This window comes from Mirounga angustirostris, unplaced genomic scaffold (genome assembly GCF_029215605.1).
Source record: "Mirounga angustirostris isolate CCGP_5_RB_7025 unplaced genomic scaffold, mMirAng1.0.hap1 SCAF_8, whole genome shotgun sequence".
Taxonomy (NCBI): domain Eukaryota; kingdom Metazoa; phylum Chordata; class Mammalia; order Carnivora; family Phocidae; genus Mirounga; species Mirounga angustirostris.
Window position 1 is genome coordinate 118,373,813 of NW_026991716.1, and position 23,771 is coordinate 118,397,583.

Below are 23,771 nucleotides of genomic sequence, written 5' to 3' on the forward strand. Positions count from 1 at the left end.
TGAGTCCCGCATCAGGCTCCCTGCTCAGCGGGGAGCCTGCTTCTCCCTCTCCTCCCTGCTCGTACTCTCTCTTGCTATCTCTGTCGCTACCTCTCTCTCAAATAAATAAATAACAATCTTAAAAAAAAAAATAAAGTCTAAAAGGAGGCAGAATAAGAGAAACATTTAAAACCGAACTAACAGGAATACATGCATGCATCATGTTTATGTGAACATGTTTTAATAATTTGCAAATAAATCATTCTTATTGTTAAAATATGCCCAGCCTTTCTAAACCCTCCAGAAGCATATTTATTCCTTCTTAATATTTTCCTGCTCTCCTTGCTGTGAATGCTTGTCCTGTCCATTTTCCTCCTAAAAGTGCTCCCATTCCATGCCTGTCTCAAGCTCTACATCCCACTCTCCTCTTTTAGATTCTCCCCTTCTTTCCCTGGACAACCGCCACAGTCTCCTAGCTCCTTTTATTGCTTCTAGTCTTACTCCCTCCAACATTGTCTTAGACCCACTATCCAACTGGATCTAAAACATGATATTGACCTTGACGCTGTCTACTCAAAACCCTACAGAGATTTCTCTTCACCAAGAAAATATAAAGCCCAAACTCCTTAGACTAACACCCGATTCTCCCATTACCTGGCCCTAACAGCCGCTCTCCCGTCTTACTTCTGTAGCTCCTCATCAACAACCTATGATCCAGCAATATCATGTGGTTTTCCAAACATCTATGCACCTTGGTCCCTGCTGGGTTTTCTGCCAGCAGTAGGTGCTCTACTTCTTTCTCCCCTTTCTTAAGCGAGGCCAGACGTAAAACTTCTCCTGGTCCCCTACTCGGGGTTTCCATGTTCTCCCTGTAACTCCCTGTACCTCCACAGTCCTCGCTGCTTGCTTTCATCATAGCCTTCATGTATCATTTTGAAATTCTTGTACCCAACTTAACTTGAACATCTGGAAGAGCATGGATCCCGACTTAAATTTATTTGTGTACCTCAAGACCTAGTCTAATCTGCTCATGACATGTGAAATCTTTTCAAAGCTGAGGATTCTTTCTCTTCGGTTATGTTACTGAGAGAATCTAGTAACAGAAGTGTTTTCTAATTCATCCACTCTTTAAACCCACGCTGCCTGTACAAGGGACCTGTGTCTGAGCTTCCTTTTGTACTGGCCTGGAAGGGAGGGTTTATAATGATTCCCGCCACACTAAACACTCACCAAATTTGCTGGGTGTTTCTCTTTGCCAACATGGATATATCTGTACATGGAGTAGCCCATCACAGAAAAAAGAAACACGGTAACAGATATGGGCAAAACATACCAGAAGATGATTTTAACCTTCAATGCTGATGTTTGGTCTGTAAAAAAAAAAGAACAGCGATAGAGAGTTTTTGATTCGGTGTGGTGGGAAAACATTGGCAATGTCAGGTGGCTTTGGGCTGATCACTTACAACTAGGAGCTCAGTTTTTCATTTATAAATTGAGAAGCTTGAAGGAAAAGTGATACAGGGTCTCAGAATTCTTATTCTCTGACAAGAGCTGGTCTTCGGGACTCATCTGGACTTGTTGCAAACCTTACAGTGTAGATGCATCAACAACCCAATCAGCAGATATTCCAACATTTTATGTCTAGCTGTGAGATTCATTCAGGTTCTTATATTTGAAGCTAAGTGTGTCTAATATTCCAGCAACTTATACACTTTAAACCAAGCAAAAAAAAAAGCCCTGTTGCTACGATCCTATTAAGGTGCCCTGACTTTTCCATACACTCATTTGACTCAACCATTTCCAAATATTCAGTAGAAGTCGGGAATGTGTGGTGTCACCTTCTTTGTGGCTGACAGAACCACCTCTGAGTGGGTCGGCTAGACTTTCTGGGTAGGCCTGGGGCTTGGGATGTGTGTAGGGAGGTCGCTGAGCTGGTGTGTGCTAAGAACGGCAGTGACTTCCTTCCAGGTGCTGCTGTGCTGTAGGTTCGTGACAAGTAAAAGTCCACAGAGGAATGAGAAGACCTGGTGAACAGCTTTTAAGAAAGCAGTGCTGGCCCGCCATTGATCAGACTATACAGTTGTGAACAGGACTCAATGTGACTGATTTCTATTTGTTGGGCTCCTATAGGATCCTGGAAGTTGTGATAGTTAATTATCTGTGCCAATTTGGCTAGGCCATGGTACCCAGATATTGGGTGAAACATGATTCTAGATGTTTCTGAGAAGGCATTTTTAGATGAGATTAGCATTTATTTATTATTTTTTAAAAGATTTTATTTATTCATTTGAGACACAGAGATACAGAGAGAGAGAGAGACAGCATGAGCAGGGAGAGAGGCAGAGGGAGAAGGAGAAGCAGGCTCCCCGCTGAGCCAGGAGCCCGATGTGGGGCTCAATCCCAGGACTCTGGGATCATGACCTGAGCCGAAGGCAGATGCTTAGCCATCTGAGCCACCCAGGCGCCCCGAGATTAGCATTTAAATGAGTAGACTTGAGTAAAGCAGATTACTTTTTATAATATGGGTTGCTTCACCCAATCAGTTGAAGGCTTTAGTAGAAAAAATGGTGACCACCTCGAGAAAGAGAGAATTCTGCCAGCAGACTACCTTCAGACAAGAACTGTAACTCTTCCTTGGATATCCAGCTTACTGGACTGTCCAATATTTTGAGCTCATCAGCCTCCAGTCATGTGAGCCATCTCCTTAAAATAAATCTCTCTGTCTCTCTCCATATATATATGTTGGTTCTGTTCTCTGGAGAATATTGACTAATGCAGCAGTAGAAAAAGGAAGAGCTTTAGCACACATGGCAAAAGCTCTAGCATATTCTTTTTTTTTTTTTTAGCATATTCTTTACATACTGATGAATCCAGTGAGAGTGTCATGGGAGCTCTTTCATCTGTACAGTTGTTTGGATACTCTTGATGCCTAGGCCCGAGACAAAGCAATAAAGTCACTCTCCAGATAACTATCTAGTGAAAGAGTGGAAGTGTCATGGACAATGAGGGAGGTCAACAAGAGCCAGGGGGAGAAGTCTAGGTACGGGGGTCCAAGTGCAGCCTCTTGCACTCAAAGAGCTCCTGAGGAGCACATCTGTCACCAGGTTCCACAAGGAAGGGTGCAACAACACAGTGCAGACGGCGCAGCTGGCTGAGCATTCCCTACCCCGTGAGTAGGCCACGATTCAGCCTAGTCCTCTGAATGCAATCTCTGGTCTCTGGACCGAGCTTGCCCTAATTAAAACATGCCATGACAACAATGACCGATGGCACTCAGTATACAGCAGGACATGTTTGCCACAATAAACTTAATAAACTGCAGTTATATTTTAGGGATGGGGGACTGTGGAGAGCAGAAGTATTTTTCAAAGAGGGTCCCAAAAGAGGTAGTCCAGCTGGGATATCACGGAAAAGGGCAGACCCCGAAAAGATACTTCCTTATTTTGTCACCTGTCCTAGACTAGTGAGAAAGTTGGCTGCATCTCTTACCGGGAAGTATTTAATGGAATCTGTACTTGAGTTGCTTTAAATCTGCCAACTGCTTAAATGATCTCCACTGGAAATCCATTCCTACCACTTGGCCGCTGATCAAGCTGTTAGTAAACAGAGCACTTTTTCCAAATACAGAAACGATTTCTTCAATCTGCTTTGTTTTGCCTTTTGCTTGCTCTGCATTTCAGTTTTATTTGACATATGGCAGAGAATCCTTCGTTTTAGGGGAAGGTATAAAAGGACAGAGTTTGAAAAATACAGCTTTTCACTTTCAAATATCACAATATCCCCTTTAGATTCCTTAGGACAGTTTCATCTTGTGCTGTGTGCGGGGTGAGGGAAGAAGAAAGCAGGGCTCCTGTCACCATGGCCATCCCATAGCTGGCGATGGAACTGGCCTGGGGGAAAAGGGGTGACATTTGTCCTAGGCCAGTGTGTTTGGAAGAGGGAGATGGAAGAGTAATAGATGAGGGGCCATTCGAGGAAGGCCAACTTTAGGGTTAATTTTTAATGTTCAGGTTTTGAGTTCAAGGTCCTCTGACCCTTGGGGAAACACAAATGAGCAAATGCCAAGCTCCTAACCCTATGTCTCCGAACAGGAGTGAGAATCTTCAGCCAAGTTCAGGAAACATGAGAAGGAGACAAAAGGAAGGAGAGAGAAGCAATGTAAGTAACTGTGGATTCGCTGATCCCAGACGTTCGTGTAGCCAGTGACTGATATCTGAGTGCAACTTGCAGAGCCTGTAATTTTATTCTTGAGGGTGAGCAAAGGCTGCTGTCTTCAAGTGTTTTTAGGAAAATGTTTTGTTCCTAGCACTAACATTTGATGTTCTTGATGTTCTTGAAGACCACAGAACTTCTCTTCATGAAAGGGACTACAATTAAAAAATAAAAAGATGTGTGTAAAAATTCTTAATTGTTTCTTCCCATGGAAGAGGCCTGTTGGCAGCAGATATCAGGATAGGTGCTGAGAGTTCCCCGGGAGGATGCAAACGTACTCTAATCCTGGCCAAGTTCAATGGCAGAGTCCCAGGCTGCTCAATGCATTTCTGGTGATGGTTGTTTCTACCTTTGTCTCAACCTGTTTCTGGTAGACATGGATTTATTCAAACCTTGTTTATTTATTTTTAAAATTAATTTATTATTTATTTATTTATTTTATTATGTTATGTTAGTCACCATACAGTACATCATTAGTTTCTGATGGGTGTTCCATGATTCACTGTTTGCGTATAACACCCAGTGCTCCATGCAGTATGGGCCCTCCTTAATACCCATCACTCGGCTAACCCATCCACCCCACCCCGTCTCCTCTAAAACCCTCAGTTTGTTTCCCAGAGTCCATAGTCTCTCATGGTTCGTCTCCCCCTCTGACTCCCTCCCCCCCTTCATTTTTCCCTTCCTTCTCCTAATGTCCTCTATGCTATTCCTTATGTTCCACATATAAGTGAAACGATATAATTGACTTTCTCTGCTTGACTTATTTCACTTAGCATAACCCTCTCCAGTTCCATCCATGTCGATGCAAAACCTTGTTTATACCTGCCACACTTCTCCTAGTTTCTTCAGAGTTCCTTCCTCAGACCAGTTGAAACTTTTCAAGCTTACCTTTCAAAGTCCGGACACACTGCTTCTCAGAAGGCTGAGCAAGGCGAGGAGGCCCTGGGACGAAGGACAGCACGTGGATGCAGTACAGAGTGTCTGGCTCCAGCCAGCCCAGCACCAGAGTGTGGTTGGTCACACACTGGGACCACTAGGGTGGGGGATGGCAAACAGCAGTTAGAGTCAAAGAATTCCAGCACCACCCCAGACAGATAGCTCTAGGAGGAAATAAAACACTGAGATACCAGTAAATCCTTCATTATTACTACAAGCTTTTTTTTTTTTTTTTAATGCCCTCTTCCTTTAGCTCAGCAGAGCATGGTCAGGAAATGGAACCATTCTGGGAACAAGTCTAAATAACAACATAAGGACAGATTTCTTGCTCAGCCTCGCCCTGTGTCCTTGCTGACATTTTTTTCTCTCTTGCAGAGTGACTGACAGATGTTATGCAAGTCGAAGCTCTCCATCAAAGTGAGGTGGACAATGGTTCTACACCCAATAGCAACATCAGACCCCACTGACAAAGAGTGTCTGTAAGGGAAATCCAAAGGATGTTGTTGAGAGGTCTACGTATCAGCTTCCACTGTATCTTGTCTAACATGTCTTTGAATATCACATCTTTCCAGATTCCCCTGCATCTGGGCTGTAGAAAGAGACACAGATTATAGGCCCCCTTCCATTCCAGGCTTACCGTTTTATTAGATTTAGTATTATATATGGACACATTGTACTTCAGATTAGAGTATATCTGTTGCATGGAAAGAGAACTGTCTTCTGGATTTCTCTTCCACTTCTCTGGAGCCGTCAGAACAATGGAAATGGATTTCTCATCTGTCGTCAAAGCAATCCCTGGTGGGCCAATTTGTGCTTAAAAGGGAGGGGAGTTATCATGTTTGGATGTAAAAATCACCATGGATAAAACTACAATATAATCCTACTGGGATCAAAGCCCTAAAGCCCTCCCCCCCCTTAGTTGAGATGACTCAGATTGCTCTAAGGTTAGCCCAAGTCATGCCACATCTTGAAACACTCATTTCACACTCCCTTACACATTATGAAAACAGAAAGTTCAAGTGTTGTATTTACCTAGTGCTTAATCCCATGGATAAACAGATCGCAAATACAACTAAAAGTGTTTACAACACTCCTGTGACTTGAATAGTTAGTGATAAATAAAATTAATATGATTTGATATGTGGTGGAAATCAGCCATGGAGGAATGAAGCACTGTTAAATAACTTTGAAGATGTGAGTAGAATGATCTAGAACAGAGGTTCACAAACTTTTACCATAAAGGTCCAGCCAGGAAGTATTTTAGGCTTTACAGCCCATATGATCTCTGCTGCAACTCTTATTCATATAAATGTAAAATCATTCTTAGCTCTTGGCCTGTAGAAAAATGGAAAGGGGGCCGAGCTGCATTTGGTCTGAGCACATAATTTGATGACATCTGACCTAGAAGGGCACCAGAGGATAGGTTCTGGCTCTAGGACCGGAGAAATACTTGTAAACTTCATTATGGCAGCTCTGAATGGATCTTCTACAGCTGAGTCAGCCACAGAACAAGAGATGGAAAAATTTAAAAAGCAAACATCAAGAAGATGTTGCCTGAACTCTGAGTTACATCTAGAAATACATCATCACACTACCAAGTTCAGAACAAGAAGACACTGAATTTGGCAATGAGCAAAACTGCTCATGGTAAAGATGAAACTCTGAGACCCAGCGAGGTGGAGCACCGTGGGCTGGCCACTTGAGCAGCTGAGGGACAGAGTGCAGAACAGAGCCCCCAGAGCACGGGTCTCTCGGGAAGGTGAGGCCGAGACGGTACACTCGATTGTCAGGAGAACTTGATATTATCTGTGTTTACAGACAACTGTGTTACTTACTTTCTAAGAATGGATAGAATCGTCCAGTTTCTGCCCATTTGGAACAATTCGTTTCCCAAATGGCCTTCACTTTGGCATAATATTGATGTTCGTAATCAGAAGTTTCCACAGAGAGATCACAGAAGGTCTTACTGATATTTCTGCATTCCGATTTATTCAGCCACTTCTTTTGCCCATATCTGCTGAGAAAGAAACTGAATTAATAATGATGTACCCTCTGTGCTTTCCACTAGGGAAAAAAGTCATTACAGAAAACTCAATGGAAGCTCAGACCTTCACTTCAGAACAACAAAAGTGCCTGTCTTTGAGATAAAAAAGAATCCACATTTGCTGCTGGCAATTTTTTTCATTACCTCAGGAGCATGAGTCTGAGTTTCTGCAATCACCTCTCCTTTCTGTGAATTATATGTGGATAGTACATTTTGAAAGCATGTTTTTTTATTATTATTATTATTCTTGAGCTACAGTAAAAATGTTACAAAACATGTGATCAATTCTTCTAGTAATTATGTAAGATTTTAGTCTGCTATGCCTATGAAGGTCAATTTGATGGGCTATTTTAAGAAATATTAGTCATTTTTTTCTCGGAAGAAAAATTACCTTGACATTCTCATAAAATTTAAAAATCTACTTGCTATGAAGGGTCTAGGGAAAATTCACAAGTTGGAGTGCATGCCACAGTAATTATAGTGATGGTGATGATAGTGACTAGGTTGTTGATATTGATTTCTCCTTTCCTTTATTAAAGACACAACACCCATAGCAGGTGGGGGGAGGAATATTTTTAACACTTTTCAGGTGGGAGAGACTGAGGTAGGGAGAGTTGAAGGGCCACAGGCTGAGCCAGTGAGAGAGACAGGGTTGCATGGGAGGCTAGGAAGGCATTAAAGCAGGCGTGGTGGGGTTTTAGAAAGCTAACTGGTGCAGCATGGAGAACATGGTGGGCTAGGAGTGGCAGCCTGGGGAGCACTTGAGGGGATACTGCAGTGGTCCAGCTGGAAGACGTCGGTGGCTTGGACAAGGATGGTGGCCGTGGAATAAGTGACAGGACAAAAGGAAGAAATATTAGGGGAGACAGGACTTGGTGATTGAGTGGAGGTAAGAGATGAGGCAGATGAAGGTGTTCAGGATGATGTCTCTTTCTGTCTGGGACAGTGTAACATTCCCCAAAAGAAGGAATACCGAGGAATAGGTTTGGGAAATGGGGAGGAGGGGTGGGAGGAAGGAAAGATAACAAGTTCAGTTTTTCACGTGTTGAACCTCAGGTATGTGAAAAATATCCAGCTGTGGATGCCCAGTAGGCACTGGGGCTCAGGAGAGAGGGGTGAGTGGGAGGCAGTAATTTTGAAATCAAGGGCACAGAACTGTTCATTTAAAGCATAGGTGTGAATGGAATTATCATGAAGCCAAAGCAAAGCCTAGGGTAAAATTCCAGGATCATCAAGATTTAAAAGTTGGTATAAAGTACAGTTAGGAATAGCAGCTAAAGGGGCACCCGGGGAGGGGCTCAGTCAGTTGAGCTTCTGACTCTTGGTCTCAGCTTAGGTCTTGATCTCAGGGTTGTGAGTTCAAGCCCTGCACTGGGCTCCTCACTAGGAATGGAGCCTACCTAAAACAGAAAAAAGAAAAGAAAAGAAACAGCAGCTAGACTGGGAGAAGGAGAAACAGGCATCATATAAGTCAAGGCAAGAGCATGTCTTGAGAATGAGGAAATGTGGACTTTATCAAGTGTTCTCAAAGCTTAAGCGTATCTCCTCTTTTCAGAATATGGCAACAGATTTCTGAAAGCTAATGTCGCCTGTTTCATAAGAACCATACCTGCCAGAAGACGTTAGAAATACAATTAAGATCTTGTTGACCAACTTCTCCATCAAGTGGTCACCACTGCCTAAGAGCTTTCATACTTTTTTTGTCTGTGAGCCACAAGAAGAAACCCATCTTACATTGTGACCCAGCTCACAGAAACATACATATATTTAACATATTAAAACAAAGGTTTCGGGCGCCTGGGTGGCTCAGTTGGTTAAGCGACTGCCTTCGGCTCAGGTCATGATCCTGGAGTCCCGGGATCGAGTCCCGCATTGGGCTCCGGGCTCGGCAGGGAGTCTGCTTCTCCCTCTGACCCTCCTTCCTCTCATGCTCTCTGTCTCTCATTCTCTCTGTCTCAAATAAATAAATAAAATCTTTAAAAAAAACAACAACAAAGGTTTCATAAGATGCTTTTTAAACTTTAGTACACACCATCAATTCAGTTATTTTCCATTCCAATCCACTTCACACCATTCCAGTCCTTTGCATTAAAAATAATGCTAGCTATGTCCCTCAAAACTGATTTCATGGTCCATCAACCGGTCTTGACTTATGGTTTGGAAAATACTGCCATCACCCATTTGATCCCCCTTTCCTCCACCTCCCTCACTCCTGCCAAGGGCAGGATAGCTTCCCATGACAGAGGTTGATGGAGGAGAAAATACTCTTTCCCGGATTCTGAACCACTTTTCCAAAGCTTGTGACAAATCTTGTGGTTTCAGTATCGCACTATATATTTTCTGCACTAAATTCTTTTGGCAGGTAGAATTTAAGCTGTTGTTAAAATTTCATCTTTCACCTGGAAACAAACCTTGCTCCCAAGTGTAAAGACATACTATGTAAGTTGCCCAAGGTCACCTGGCTAGGTTCACAGGCTGGCGGCAAACCAAGGACGGTTTGGCCTTGGAGCTGAGCTTGGAGCCCTGTCAGTGACAAACACTGCCCCGTCTTTCCGTCCATCTTGGACGTGCACAAGCATGTAAGACCTCCGACGTGCCAAGTTGCTTGTTCATTTTGGGAATTTGTACCATATAAATTATTTGCTCTCACAGAGCTGTGATGACTGTACTTTTTTGTTATCCTTTTCAGAACCAAGTAAACATGTAGAGGACACTGCAAGCTCTTTGCTTCACCTAATGGGAAAGGAGGCCAGGGCATATTCAAGAGCCATTTTTCTTTGCAGAGTGATGTCTTCTTTCTTAAAACACCAGCTTCCAGAAAAACTCCTCGAAAATGAAAATGAGGTTCTAGATAAATGAAGTCACTGTAAATAGCCGCTGAAGTAGTTCACTGCCTTTAGTGGTCAGAATATTTTCTTCAGAGAGAAAAATGACTTTGTCCTTTTTGTTGTTGTTGTTAATAGGGTACTTTTTTTTTTTTTTTAACTTGAACAATCAGAAATGTGTAATCAACAGAGAAAGAAATCACTCTAAAACCTATTACCTGAAACACTTGGCATACATGATTTTGGACATCTCATTATGCTTCTCTGTTCACACAGGAATGGTTAGATGGCTGCATACACAGACCATAACTAGATTATACCATACATATGGTTTTAATCAAAGTTGCAAATTTAGCCTGATTTGAACTTTAAGATTTTATTTATTTATTTATTTATTTATTTATTTATTTATTTATTTATTTAGTGCGAGTGGGGAGAGAGAGAATCCCAAGCAGACTCCACGCTGAGCTCGGAACCCAACCCCAGGCTCAATCTCAAGACCCGGAGATCATGACCTGGGCCAAAATCAAGAGTCAGATGCCTGACCGACTCAACCACTCAGCCATCCCCTGATTTGAACTTTAATAGAAAAAGAAATTGAAATGAAATTAAAGGAATTGTTGTAGTTCAAGTGTTTCATCACCACAAGAGATATTAGTTCTTAAAAGATCTTTTAAAGTAAGAAAATGGCTTATGAAAAATATTGAATGTTTGGTTATCAAGATGATGAAATATTTTCACTTTAGATCACATTTAATGGCTTCTTGCTAGGAAACTTGGTATACTTATACACTTTCCCCACCTTTTAATTTGTTATATTATTGTTTAGGTTTCAAACATTTATAAGAAAGTTCGATAACCACATTTCCCATCACTATTTAGTCTCAGTTCTTCACTTAGATGGTCTCAATGCATACACCAGTCTTTTCACAATGACAAATAATCTCGTCAGTTCTAAGCTCTTCCTTCAGGTTCATTTTTACCTGTCAGCCAGATATCATCTTTAGTTAGTGATTTTCTCCCCATCAAGTAGATCTCAGGGGAGGGCTCTCCTGACATCTCACTTGCTTGAAAATACATCTGTTGAACTTGTTAAGAATCCTAGATCACACCTATTTTTCCCTCAGAGGATGTATCACTGTCTTCTGTTGCGTGTTGCCACACAGAAATCATCCCCCTCCCTCTGCCCTCCTTGAGCCCTGCTCTTGCTATGACAGTCACAAAGTACCTTATCTTCTCAAAGTTCAGTAAACTCACCAGGATAGGTCTTCCTACTGTTTTTATTACATTTTCCCAGACTGAGCATGCACCTGTGATGTGCAGCTCCAGAGAGTCATTACCACTTGCTCAAGTACTATCAGTTAGCCATAGGGTTTTCCTCTCATATAACATTTTTATTTTCCATCTCTTCCCTAAGTCTGCCCACTTGCTTAAAAATTCTTCCCCTTGTCTTGGAATTTTTTCTTTAAATGCCTGCTTGTTTGCTTTCTCTCTCCCCTGCCTCCCTTCCTTCCTCCCTTCTTTCCTTCTTTCCTTCCTTTCCCTTTCTTTCTTCTTTTCTTCCTATTTACCATTAGAGATCATGTTGTGTATGGACTCAAACTATGAACAGTTATTTGTCTGCATTTTTCTATTCCCATGAGAAAACTTTTCAGGAACTTTTCACGTGTGTGTGTGTGTGTGTGTGTGTGTGTCTTTCTCCCTTCCAGTAATAATGGAGAGGTGCTATGCCAGATTCTTTGGGACTATTACTCTTTGAACAGGGCCAGTTATTTATTGAATATTGGGCAAATGGGTATAGGAGTGAGGGTATGTCACACACCTCCTCTCCAAGTCATATTATCCCTTTGCTGGAGAGCCTGCCCACCCTCACATTTGGGAATGGCAGGAGCCTGATGAGCCATAAGACACATCAGTAAGGTCATAGTCCCCCTAGTCCCAGCCATCATCGCTTCCCCTCCCTCCTGCACCCTCCTCACCAGGGCGACTGGGCCTCTGCAGTGAATGTGTCACTTGAACATGATTTCTCTTTCAGCACCTCCTGTTCTGACATTCTGTGGCACCAAACTGGGGCTCATGGGGACATTTCCTCAATTTCTGGTGGCAGAAATCCTTAGATTCCATACCCTTAGGTTGTTACGTAAGCCTCTTAATACTGTGACATTTATTCTTGTAAAATTAAATTTCTACTGTTGGTGTTTAAGAAAGTATAGATTCACTTCCAGTTTCTGCAGTTGTTTTCCTTTAGATTTCACAGTATTTTGCTTGTACGCTCCTTAGCTTGTGGCTTGGGGTTTAGCCATTTGCTCTGTTTCCTTGAACATGGGCATCATCTGTATGTTCTGCATTCTTTCTTGCTTGCAATGAGTTTTGAGGGACAGGTGAAATGTGAAAATGTCCATTCACTACTATCTTTAATAGGAAAAGCTGGTGGCACAGAATTCTGCACTCAGTTTCACTTAAAAATGCCTGTTATTCCAATAAGTTTGGATATTTCAGAGGTGATGGACCTCCTTGTTTTCTCGGCCACAGAATAACATTTTGACCAACTTCTTTTCCCCACTTAATTAACTTTCCCGCACCTAAGAACCCAATGCTTCTGTCTTCACCAAGAAACGGTTTTCTAATTTAATCTGACAGAACATTCCAAGAAAATTTAGCAGGGAATATCTAAAACTTCTCTTTTTTCCATTAGTTAGTACAATAGATGGTTTATCTTTGCACAGTTACTAGGTGTTTGAGTCTTGTGTTTTTAAATTAGCCAAAAGGAAAAGAATCAACTTACATGAAATACTGCACAGTATAAGTAACTTCAGCTCCTTGTAGGCCCTCGGGTGGACTCCACTGTAGGATATTCCTCATGTTAATGGATAAGAAGGTAATATTTGTAGGCTTGGGTAAACCACCAGAGATGCAGAGAACTGAAGAAGGAGTAGAGAAGAATCAAGGTCTTAATGGAGAAAAAGGAAAACACAACCCCTGTGGTAGACAGTCTTCAGACATGGCCCCAATTAGCCGCACCTTCCTGTACTCATGTCCTATTTCCTCCTAAACCTGAGCCGACCCGATGACTCACTTCAACCAATGGAATGTGGCAGAAGTAACTCTGGGACTAAGTCTTAAGAAGGTCTGGCAATTTCTACTTTTGCCCTTTTGAAAGTCCTGAGCTGCAGGGTAAAAACCTGGGCCACTCTGCTGGAGGCCACACAAAGAGGGAAATGTTCAGGTGTCCTAGCTGAGCCCAGCCTTCCAAGCAGGAGGCTGGAATGAAGCCACTGTGCATACTCCAGCCCCATCTGCCATAGACTGAAGCTGCATGAGAGACTCCAAATGAGACCAGAGGAAGAACCATCCAGTTGAGCCCCAGTTAACCCTCAGATTTGTGAGAAATAATAAAGTGATTGTTTTAAACCATTTTGGGTAGTTTGTTAATGCACCAGCAGATAACTGAAATGATCTCCTTATTAGATACAGAAATAAAATTTAGGATAAATGGCCCTGAAAGGCTCAAGTTTTGGAGATTGGTGTTAGAGTGAGCTTTACTAAAGTATATAATAAAGCAATAATTAGAAAAGAAACCGGTGAAAGAAGACAACATACTTAATCAAATGCCGATATGTTCATGTAACTGTGCTCTAAGAAAATGTATCCTAGAGGATTAATTTGTAGGAAACTTCTGTAGAGAAATGAAAGAATTGAGACACTACCAACAAACTAGAAAAGGACAAAAGGAAAGTGGAGGACAGTTTCTTATAAAAGAAAACAAGGATGATCCTTGAATTAAAATAAATTTTAAAAATCATTGGTAACGTGTAAGAATCAAAATGTTAAAATATGGGCGAGACCACAAAGTCCTGGGTTTATAAACATTCAGATTTTATGAAGAACAGATCTCATCATAAAGACACATATTTTAGTCAATGAACTTGGAAAATAAAAAATTTTGATACGGCAAACCAAACTTAGGAAATGAAATTTAGCTAAGTCACCAAAGGCTGGTCTAATTTCAGCTACAGTCCCATAATTCTTGTGTAAATTGGCTGGGGCTAACGTCGGAGAAAGAAATTAGTTTTATCCTTGGGGTAATCCTTGGCTAAGATTAGCTCTATACAATGTATTGTAATTCCACAAACCAAATGAAAAGAGAGAAAACAATTCTTTGCTTTAGAATTAAACTTTGTAATGCAACCCTAATTCCAAGCCAAAATAAGCTCTTTAACATGCAGCAGAGTAACCAAAATATAGATTGCTGAGTGTGTGTTTGGGTATGTGTGCATATGTTATATTTGTGATGGCTCCTACTTTTAACCTTGATCATTTTTTTTAATACCTCAGTTTTATTTTTAAGAAGAAAGTTAAATACTCAAGGAGAAGCACTATCAGCTGATCACTGTGTGGGTATGTGTCTGGTAGGGGCAGAGATCTCAAAAAGACACAGCCTGCCCAATGTCTGTCTTTGATTTTTATCCCTCTAGCTCTCTGGAACCATCGTGTATCAACTGGTATGGGTCTTTTTTTTCTGGAGATCATATGCTATGAATAATTATCAGTGATTTAATACTGCTCTGCGCTATCAATAGGTTCTGATTTTTAATGAGAGTTTTGAGGATGAAACTGAGAGCATGGGGGAGGCAGAGCCATGAAGCACTGTGTTTTCCAACCCTTCAAAAGTGAGGAACGCTTTTAACATAAAAAGTTCCAAGGGTCTTTTCAGATCTAAAACCTGTGGTTTTACATGTTTATATGACACATGCATGTGAAGAGTGGTTAGCATCTTGTAAGAATGAAAATTAAAATAGACTGTGTATTATAATATCACGGATGGAAGATATTACCAAAACATGGCTCCACAGAACTAACTGATAAGAAACTAGAATATTCCGGTGTGTGGCAACTTAAGTTTGGAGATATAAAACACAAGTTATGTTAGATATTGTAGTTCAGAGATATGTTCCAATGTTTAATCTATAAAAATCTTTATCTTCAACACCTCTGATTTCTGTTCATTTTTTTTTTAAGATTTTATTTATTTATTTCTTTGAGAGACAGAAAGAGAGCATGGTAGTGTGCTCATTGGGGAGGAGGAGAGGGGGGAGAGAGAGGGAAGAGGGGAAAGAATTTCAGGCTGACTCCGCACTGAGGGCGGAGCCTGATGGGGAGTGGGGGCTCTATCTCAAGAGCCTGATATCATGATCTGAGCTGAAACCAAGAGTAGGTTGCTTAAACAACTGAGCCACCCAGGTTCCCCTTCTACTTATTTTTTAATGGAAGTAAACAGTTGACAAAATTCTCAAGATGCCTAAAACATACCCAAAACAGTTTTAAGAAATAACCTGGAATAAAAAAAATGGATTGCTCATTTCAAGTTAAGGTAATTTAATTTTTTTGGTCATTGTTAGGAGGAAATAAAGCAATTTTGCTATTCTGAAATGACCCATGCTCTGGAATGTGCTGTCAATCTTTAATGTTCATTGGTTCAACAGACATCTTGCTTCATGTTTTATAATTGTTTAATGATCCTCTAGAAATGTTATGTCAATTATCAAAATAGGTTAAAGAAAACAGTGTGACAATAACACTAAAACATTAAACATTTTTTTCTCATGTCATTCTATTTTTTGAAAAGAAGATATATTTCATTGGAAACGTGAAATGCATATGCTACCGCCTCCAAAAGTCTACGTTATGGGTAAATCATGTGTATCTCCACACTTTGGGTAGCCAGCCTCCAAGATGGCTCTCAATAACCTCCTCCTCCTGGCATTCCCAGCCTGCATATCCTCTCCCACATTGTATCTGGGTTGGTCTCTAAGTTTTAATAGTTTGATTTTATCTTTATAAAAAAAATTAAAAACCCAGTGAGAAGACTGGGAACTTATTAGCCTTTTAATAGCAAGTGGGGATTGCAGTGACAACTTTTTGAATATTTTTAAAAAAGATAAATGCTTAGTTAAACTCATTGTAAATACACTGACAAGGATTCAGAGTAGTAAACACCTTTAATAGAAATACATTTAAAAATGGATATTATGGTTTGGTACACTATTTCTGGGGAAAGAATATTCTAGCTTTTAGTCCTGCAGAGTCTTCTTCTTGGATTGACATTATTTATCTGAATATATAGGCAGAAAAGATATCAGTTTGGGATCATTCCCTTGTCAATAAATCAAAGTATTATCAAGGAGCTTCCCTACCATGAAAAAGGAGGGCATGTTCTGGTATCAGCCCAGCTCTGTCACCCCAGAACACAAAATATCCCTTGTTATGACATAGTTTGCTATTTCTGAACCATTTCTCATCAGAGCAAATTAAGCCATGTAATCTTTCTTCACCTCTTGTCTCTCTGCTTGTATTTCTAGAAATGGATATTCATCAATTGGGGGGGGGGTTGATAGTAATTTATTTACTTTTATCATTTATAATAGTTGTTAATTTTGGAATTTTAATGATTTATCTTTGATCAATGGAAATAGATGTTTCTTAGTACGGTGAGGTTTGACCTTTCTGCAAAGAAGAGTTATATGGACTGCCTGCTCCCTTGGGTTAGTTCTGGTTTTAGTAGGATATGGGAGGTCTTTTGGCATGATTAAAAATTATGCCATTCATGACAGGCTAAGAGATTTTATTTTAATAGTAGATACAGTATATGAATAAAAGCCAACTTACATAAGACTTTAAAAATATAATAAATATTGTGAAAACGTTTACATGTTATCATATTTAGTTGAAGTGAGGCAAATGGCTAGCATATAATGAAAAGAGTGGCTAACATTTATTGAATCCTTACCATGTAGCTGACTCAAGTCTATGTGCTGTATACAGCTAAATCATACATAACAGCCTTCTGGAAGGTACCTCCATTATCATCTCCATTATACAGATGAGGAAACTGAGGCACAGAGAAGTTGCACAAGTTCACACAGCTAGTGAGCAGAGGAGTTGGGTTCAGAACCCACACTGTTAAACTCCTCACTCACCTGCTACCCTTGCAAACTAATCCTTATCTGAATTTAAACAAAGACAAGACTGATGAAAAAACACATATTATCCTAGATATTCATATATAAAATCATTTAAGTATTAATAAATATTAGATATTGATGTCATCAGTACCTTTCTTTAGATCCCACCACACCCTGTATTAGGAAACCCTTTTCCTTTTCCTTTCAGGGTATTTTCTTTTATTTTGGCCCATATCTGATCCTGGAGAATGCAAGTAGGAACTCTATTTCTGCTTTGACACAATCCTCAGACAATGTATGGTGACTAGAAAAACAGGGATTTTTAAAAGGATGTGTTTGAGTCCATTCTGGTGTCTTTTTTAGTTGCGGAGTACATGCCTTCTATCAATTTGAAACCATACCAAAACTTAAAGATGTAGAAATAATATATTTTGCCTTGGCCTTGGGCTTTAGCTCTTGGTCTCCCCTACAGAATACACTACAGTCATGCATGGTCTCCACTAAAGTGCGGGGTGGGGGGCATTCTTGATGACAGTCATCTGGATAAGAGGCTGGTCTTTGAAGAGAAGATGGAACTCAGCAGACCTCAAAAAGGGGTGGGAACTCTGGGCTCCTTTTCAGCTTCCCTGACCAGGTATGGACTTTGAGCAATGGAGGGATACTTAATGGTGCCCCTTGAATTGTGGTTATTTAAGATGGCCTCTGCATTATCAAAGCTGTGAAAGGTCAGTAGGGAGGTGTCTACTTAATGAACTTCCAACTAATGATTGGTTAGCTCTATCTGTAAGCCACATCATTCAGATTTGTGTCTGCTCTCAGTGTTTATTTTCCTTTTGTAATATCTTGGCCTTTGGGGAAGTTTCTAGCTCAACCTCATTTATGTTATACACCATAAGGAGAAAGTCCTATCTCTGTTCTTGGGTCTTTTTAGTAGGAAGAGAACAGATAAATGACATGTGAAATGGGTAAATCTGTAACAACTTCATTGGTGGAATATTATAAAATGTGGCTACTACATTCGTTCCAAGAGTTACCTTGCATAAATATAGATCTCCAGGTGTAGCAAAATGGTGTGCAACATTTTCCTAGTAGCCTCAAAGCTCATACTACATCCTCTAAGAATGCTGCAGTTTTACTTATATGCCTGACAGTCAAAGACATTTCCATTTCATTACACTGTGGGAAAAGCTCATGGATAAATTAGTGCCTAATGTACGCCCATAAAAAGTGGTGAGGTTTTCAGAGTGAACTCACGAAGGGTCAGGGTAATCAGTCTTGAGGTTACCCAAACCTCTGTCTTTGAGTGCTGAGGCAAGTTGATTTTCCTATTATGGACTGTATGTTCATCCACCAGTGAGGAAAACAACCAGGCTGTAAGAGGCTCAACAGTCAAATGTGTCCACGTCTGGTGACTTCCCCTGTGGGGCCCTTCAAGTTTCTCAAGCTCATGACTAACTAGGGAACCTTGGCATAGAGGAAACCCTGCCCAACTTTACCCAGAGAACGTTTCCAGCCCCTTGCCCCTTCTGTCTTTCTGAAGCTAGAGCGGAGTTAAGGAATCACCAGGTTCTGAGCCGTTGGACATTGGGCTCCATGTTTTATAGTCTTTGCATCCCCAGCACGAGGCAAATAAATGCTTTTGAACTGAACTAACCAGGGGCTGGCAGGGCTCACATAAATCATGAAGGCAGGGCAGGATCCAGATACACGTGAAGACTGAATGGGGGTGGGAACTGCCTCAACTGCCAAATCTTGGTATCTTGAAATCACCCTGGTCAACTTACACGGTACACACTCAGCAGATGCTTTTTAGTGAAGGAACAGTAGCCCATGCATGGCAAGTGGCTGCTACATGTTGCCAAGTGTCTTTTGAAATAGGCAAATACCTTAATATGATTGTATCAGCTCTTTACTGTGGGAAGAGAGGTTAAAAGAGTTAACAAAAAGCACCAGAGGGTAATGAACCAATTTCAGAAAGCACGAGCTGGACACAACTCATCGTAACCACCAAATGAGAGCCAAATGGCATTGCTGCCTTTAGACTGATCATCTTTGGTCTTGTTCTAACTTCATCATGCTGAAAGGAAAAGCAGATTTTCTTTTGTCTCAGGTTGTAAACTAGTTCTCTTGAAAAATATTCACTCCTCTTTCTCCTCTTTTCTCTAATTATATATCAAGGACCCTTAAAAACTAGGCATCTAAAAACAGCCCTTACAATGTTATTCAGGAACTATTTACCTGAGTCAGGAGGATACCTGACTGAGGCCAAAGAAAAGATACACAGCTTTGTTCTCTAAAGGAGAGAGCATGGGTTGGCGTTAACATTAGTTCCTGTAAACTCGATGGTCTTCTCCGAACCTCCATCTCCACAGTTACTTCTCTACTCTCTCTTGGCCCACTCACTGCTGGATGTGTGGGCTGCCTCGATGTTCTCTCTAATAATACTGTCCCTCACACAGGGCTGCCATCTGCCCTCCCTCTCTGGCTTCTAGTAATTGTTTATGTGAGTAGGTCAGAGAAGCTCTAAGAACAAGAGTTCCAGAGCCACACTGGAGCCCACTCCCTGCCCTACCACTTAGCACAGCCACGTGCCCTCAAGTCGGTTACTTAACCTTTGTACCTCAATTTCCTCTTTGTAAAATAAAACAATACTACGTGCTTCATAGGATTGATGGGATGATTAAATAAGATTCTCTACATAGACCTCCTGGAACAGTGCCTGGCACAAAGGAAGAGCTCAATCATTGTTCACTTAGTGTTCTCCTCCATAGTTACTATTCTCACTTTACAGATGAATCGATAGAGCCCCAGAGAAGCTGCATGATTTGGCCATGGTTATTCAACCATTTGGAGGATACCTGACTGAGGCCAAGTGTTCTGACTATTGACAGGGCTCCTACAGTAGGATACTCACCTACCGCCTTTAGGAAATGCTCCAAAGAACACTGTTGTGGGAGGAAGGGATTGTATGATCATTATAAATTTTGCATGTGATAGATGATTGATTCTAAGGAGAGATAGAAGAAATGCAATGAGGAAAACCCAAGTATTTCTTCTTCACTGAAGCTTTTCCTGGTGGAACTGTACACAGCCACGTCATTCCTTCAACATAGTTACTGGGCACCTACCGTGTGCTAGAAATAGAAACTGATAGGCACTAGGGGGCAGCAGAAGCCAGAAACACACAGAAGGCTCTGCTGCTCGCATGGAGCCAGCAGATATTGTTTGAATCTGGGACACAATCCATCAATATATGCTTTCCCTGCCAGGAATGTGAACATTTATGTGGATGAGTGATGCATGAGTCATACAGAAAAAGCAGCGCTATTTCTTTATAGCCACACCTCAACAAATAAATTTATGTGCTTAAACATGTTTTTGACTATTGCTGTTGGTACCTAGTAGCAAGCAAGACCTTAAAGTCGAGACTACTTTTTAAAAGAAATATATTGGAGTTTACCCATCAAAGAGAGGGTGCATCTTCCATGTGGTTCCCAGGGGAGGGTTTATAATTATTCCTATGGTACTGCTCAGCTCATGGCATTTGGGGCATGCTTCCTTTCAGCTATAATTGTTATCAGAGGTAGCTTATAAACATGAAAGAAATTCCATCTCTTTTTTTTTTACAGCCACACCTTGTTTTTGCCCAACCGTAGCCTGATTTCCCAGCTTGATTACCCAAGTTTGTTGGAAATGGCTTGGAATACTTTGAAAATTAAATCATACCTCCAAGATGAAGGTTTGCCGCTTAAGGGGCTATTCTGACCAACATGTGCAGGCTCTACTTGGAACTCTGAAAAAAGGAGTTTAAGAAATACATCACGGTGAGAATTTTGTGCATCACCTCCTAAAAGGTCTATTTTGAAGACACCATTATTAACTTGTATATGTCAGCCCCACTGTTAGAAAATCAGTTGTAGGTCAGACGCTTAATGACTGAGCCACCCAGGTGCCCCGCAAAGCCATTCTTTTATTCATATCTCTATCACTTGAAATTTTCAGAGAGAAAGTTAACAAAACAAAAATGTGAGAAAATAATTAACCAATTTTTTTTAAAGATTTTATTTATTTATTTGAGAGAGAGAGAATGAGAGAGAGCGAGTACATGAGAGGGGGGAGGGTCAGAGGGTGAAGCAGACTCCCTGCTGAGCAGGGAGCCCGATGCGGGACTCGATCCCGGGACTCCAGGATCAGGACCTGAGCCGAAGGCAGTCGCTTAACCAACTGAGCCACCCAGGCGCCCGAGAAAATAATTAATAGAAAAAGTAAGAGAGTTTTAAAAATAATTATTTAGTGGAAAGGAACTGAGAAGTAATTATTTAGGGGCGATTTGGAAGTCATTAATAGTATTTGCTTCTTGTTCATTGTGGACTGGCATTTTGAGGTAAATGAAGTTGATGGTGTGATCACCGTTGTAATCTCAGATTTTCCAGTTGGACAAGACCAAAATGGAAGTGTAGAGTAGCCATCAAAAACACTGTCAGAGGGCACCTGGGTGGCTCAGATGGTTAAGCGTCTGCCTTCGGCTCAGGTCATGATCTCAGGGTCCTGGGATCGAGTCCCGCATCGGGCTTCCTGCTCCTTGGGAGCCTGCTTCTCCCTCTGCCTCTCTCTCTCTGTCTCTCATGAATAAATAAATAAAATCTTAAAAAAAAAAAAAAAAAAAAAAAAACACTGTTAGAGGGCGCCTGGGTGGCTCAGATGGTTAAGCGTCTGCCTTCGGCTCAGGTCATGATCCCAGGGTCCTGGGATCGAGTCCCGCATTGGGCTCCCGGCTCAGCGGGGAGCCTGCTTCTCTCTCTGACCCTCTCCCCTCTCATGCTGTTTCTCTCTCGCTCGCTCTCTAAAAAATAAATAAATAAAATCTTTAAAACAAACAAACAAACAAACAAACAAAAACACTGTCAGAAAGGTAAATGTGATTTTCAGTGGGCTAACTCTCCTCTATAGTGAAAGTAGAAGCTTTGATGTTTTTGAGGGTGACCAGGACTACGATCAGACCTCTCTGGGGTTGAACTATGCCTTGATGAAGTTGGGTAACTGCATGCAATAAGATGAACAGAAGTCCCACATTCTGCCTGGGCCACACTGAAGATCAGCTCTTTTAGGTCATTAACTGCCACAAAGATGTAAAAAAGCACGGGTCATTAGAAAAGCAGAGCAACAATGAAGAGGCCACGCACAAAGACGAGTCAAGGGCATTGCTGCGCTGGGCAATGGGCATTGCACCAGCCTTGAAACTTCTCCAGGGACAACTGAGAGAATGGATCAATTAAGACATTCCCTTTGCTCTTGCTCACTAAAGCCAACAGAGTCTTCAAAGGGCTGTGTTGATTAAGGAAGTGGGAAATAGCACCTAGGACACCAGCCTTATCTTGCAAAACCACAGCTGTAACAATTGTGCCTTTTGATAACCGTGTGTGTAGTTTGATTCCGTATTGCAAAAAGCTGCAGACCACAGTGATTCGAGGCTGCCAATGACCATGAAGTCAGGCTGTCCTATAGCTACCAAGCTCCTTACTCCTGCCCACGTTTTGTTTGCTGATTTGTAGTTTTACAAGAAAGAACTGTAGGTGTGAAAAAGGAATATTAACTACCTGGTAATTTATAGAGAGAATGTGCTTAGAGCAGGATTTGGCTTCACAGGTGTACCTTGGTGACCCTGCAGGCTTGGTCCCTGGCCACTGTACTTAAGTCACCATCACAACAAAGTGAGTCGGATGAATGTTGTGGTTTCCCAGTGAGTACAAAAGTTATGTTTACATTATACTGTTGTCCGCTAAATGTGCAACAGCATTATGTCTGAGAAACCAATGTACATAACTTAATTAAAAAATACTTTATTGCTAAAAACTGCTAACCATCCTCTGAGCCTTCTGCAAGTTCATAATCACCGATCACAGATCACGGATAACCAGAGCAAATATAATAATGATGAAAAAGTTTGAAATATTGCGAGAATTACCGAACTGTGATACAAAGACAGAAAGTGAGCAAATGCTGCTGAGGACAATGGTGCTGATAGACCTCGCTGCTTGATGCAGGCTTGCCACAAATCTTCAATTTGTGACAAATGCCATGTTGACAAAGTGCAGTAAAATGAAGTATGCCTGTATTTTCCTGCTAATATTTAAAATGAAAAAGAGCTGAATTTATATTAAGTTATAATTGTTTTACATAATAGGGATGACAGCCTACCTATAACTATTTATTAAATTTGTTTTTTTCCTAAAAGCATTGGAAGTATTTATTCATAGCAAGACATTTGACTTCGATACCTCATTGCTTGTATAATGCATCTTTTCTCCTCAAATAGGGAGAATGTGAAGTGATATATATAAAATTTTATATATACCTAATACCAAATTTTATATATATATATATACACACACACACATACCAGCAACTCTTATGAGTCTCAGTTTAGGGGACCCTTTTTATAGGAAGCCCTGCCTGCCTTCTAGATTTGATTGGTTACCTTGTTCTGTGCTTCTAAAGAAGCGTGTTTTTCTCAGTTCTAGCATTTATACTCTAATGTAATTACCTGTCTGTGACTAAAAGCTCTGTGAAGAAAGAGACCTTGTTTTCATGTTCACCTCAATACCTACAACTGTTCCTGATGGATATGAGTGAATGACATTGAATGAATGAAAAGTGCTCAAATCACATTGTGTCGAGGTATATGTTAACTTCTGAAAACTCAAAATGGATGCATGGTGTGTTAAGGTAATTCTTCTTCATTAAATCTGATCACCTCGAATACCTTATTCCCCTAAGTTATTTGCTCCTGAAATGCATGTGATATTCTATTTT

At 41.0% G+C, this 23,771-nt stretch overlaps 1 protein-coding gene across 3 annotated transcripts in view; it reads right to left on the bottom strand.

Annotated features, from left to right (window-relative positions):
• The window catches only part of IL20RA (interleukin 20 receptor subunit alpha), a 32,331-nt gene that overhangs the window by 1,886 nt on the left and 6,674 nt on the right, over positions 1 to 23,771 (bottom strand). The window contains exons 2-7 of one of the 3 annotated variants that reach the window (XM_064598145.1): positions 20,685 to 20,751; positions 12,782 to 12,917; positions 6,963 to 7,144; positions 5,765 to 5,940; positions 5,080 to 5,224; positions 1,210 to 1,349 (exon numbers count right to left, since the gene is read on the bottom strand). In XM_064598145.1, coding sequence (XP_064454215.1) covers positions 1,210 to 1,349; positions 5,080 to 5,224; positions 5,765 to 5,940; positions 6,963 to 7,144; positions 12,782 to 12,858 — 720 coding nt within the window. In that variant the 5' untranslated portion in view covers positions 12,859 to 12,917; positions 20,685 to 20,751. The remainder of the gene's footprint in view (positions 1 to 1,209; positions 1,350 to 5,079; positions 5,225 to 5,764; positions 5,941 to 6,962; positions 7,145 to 12,781; positions 12,918 to 20,684; positions 20,752 to 23,771) is intronic. The other 2 variants (XM_064598144.1, XM_045866105.3) reach the window with 2 other exon arrangements.